Raw genomic sequence first — 1,982 nt, 5'->3', positions numbered from 1 at the left:
TTAAATCAGAAATCTGGTATCTCAAAATGTTAGAATATTCCATTTCGAGTTTGGGAAAAGTTTTAACCACCATCATGGGGTTGACCTGAAAAGGCTGCTGAACGTTGAGCCTTGTCCAGAAGACGACCATCAGCACCCTCCATGAGGAGCGTCGGCCGCAGAGTCACTGCTGAAGACGCTGGATACTGAAGCATGTTAATGGAAAGCTGAGTGGAAGGAACACAAGAGACGCCTGCAGCCTTCAGAGGACGGACAAGAAGGGTTGATTCAAGAACATCCTGGAGCTTCACGAGGAGGCTGGAAAGGGGCTCCGACTACCACTGGACCAGCCTCCATGGAGCCCCTCTACCACCACCAGGCTGGTCTGGTTTCTAAACTCTGTCCAGTCCATTCAGGTCGACTCAGATCAGCTTACAGACACACGTCAACAAATCACAGAACAAACCAATTAAACCACAACTTTGCAGCAAACATGGAGCACATCTGGATCCTCTCTGAAGGCTGCTCATCACTCAGCCCACAGGTGAAGGTGTCGTACTGGACCGACCGATTCACACACGAGGGGCAGAAGTTCACGTCCTAAAACTCCAAGTTTCAGTGAACGTTTTCCCACCAAACACTCCACAGCATCTCTTCTCCTGGTCGCCCCTAACAACCAAGATGTTACCTGTACCTGTGTTAGATAATAAGACACACTAACTGTCCAATGAGAAACCAGAGGGCAGCATCAGGGAGGAACTCCTCAACTCTCATATTGATCTAGTTTTCAGCAAACCTCCGTACAGCAGAATAAAACTCCTGAAATCCAGATGTGGTTTTTGTTTTCAATGCCACCCTGAGATGGTGGGTGGAGGCCTCCCTGAGTCCAGGCCCAGACATGACACCCAATGTGGGCCTTTAACACCCCTCTAGAGCGATATCTTCCTGTGGTTTGTGCATAATCCACCTATTCAATCACATTTTAAAGTCACAGTTGAAGTTACTTTGCCTGATAAACTGGGTGAACTGGTGCTGGTTGATTAGTGAACTGGGATCCTGTGTCAGGACAAAGTCTAGTGAAGCTTTACAGCCAACAGCACAGATCTTTAGTGACCCAGAAGCTCTGCAGCAGAGTGTGTCAGGAAGCTGCGGGTCCAGAGGTCAGCCCATCAGCTGATCGCCACCACGGCTGCGCAGACAGCCGCTCAGGTAAACTGGGCCCAGAAGCCCAAAACCACAAACCAAGCTCAGTCCTGGACAACAAGCGGGAGTCAGAGCGGCTGTGTCAGTGCAGGGTCAATCCACGTAGCAGGAAAACCCAACGTTTCCAGCTGAGAGCGGCTCGGTTCCGTCCGGGTCAGCGGGACTGTACCTTGGTGAAGACGTCCAGGTCCTCGTCCTCGTCCAGGTCCAGCATGTGTCCCGAGAAGTCCGCGGGGACCGTCTGTCCGCTCATTCTAACTTTCTAAATGAGCTGGGCTCATCAGACAGACCTGAGGAAAAACTTCCAGCTCAACTTCTGGAGCAGCCGAGACGCACCGAGGACCGCACTTCCGCCAGCGCGTTTCAAAATAAAAGCGAAGCGTCTGCAGCCACCGCGCGAAGAATCACTGATTCAACACGGATTCATTCAAGATTCACTTTATTGTCCCGGGTAATTTCACCCATGCTGCAGCCAACACAAGCAGACACAAACAATGAATAGATAGAATAAATAAATACATCAAGTAAAAGCAGAATAAAAGGAACATCATCGTCTAACTTCATGAGACGTGGTACTTAAAAAAGAAACCCAAAAAACAGGATTTGTTGTTCAGAATTAAATATGTGCACGTCTACTTTTGTATTCCTTCATTCATTCATTAATTTTTCCATTTTCATGTGTACTTCAGCATCTTTGCCAATATTACTTGTTTTATTTCTGTGTAAGCTTTATATCAGCTACTCTTTTTATTTTCAGTAATTTATCCTGCCGGTGTCCTGTTGTCGTTCCAGCAGGCACT

The 1,982-nt window shown here is 48.1% G+C and overlaps 1 protein-coding gene across 1 annotated transcript in view; it reads right to left on the bottom strand.

Annotated features, from left to right (window-relative positions):
* snx7 (sorting nexin 7) overlaps positions 1-1,497 on the bottom strand; it is a 27,925-nt gene extending 26,428 nt beyond the window's left edge. Inside the window, exon 1 of the mRNA XM_008294819.1 lies at positions 1,352-1,497. Coding sequence (XP_008293041.1) covers positions 1,352-1,435 — 84 coding nt within the window. The 5' untranslated portion in view covers positions 1,436-1,497. The remainder of the gene's footprint in view (positions 1-1,351) is intronic.
* Positions 1,498-1,982: the final 485 nt, after the last annotated feature.

Source organism: Stegastes partitus, unplaced genomic scaffold (assembly GCF_000690725.1).
Source record: "Stegastes partitus isolate 25-593 unplaced genomic scaffold, Stegastes_partitus-1.0.2 Scaffold997, whole genome shotgun sequence".
NCBI classification, from domain to species: domain Eukaryota; kingdom Metazoa; phylum Chordata; class Actinopteri; family Pomacentridae; genus Stegastes; species Stegastes partitus.
This window is presented reverse-complemented; position numbering and strand designations above follow the sequence as displayed.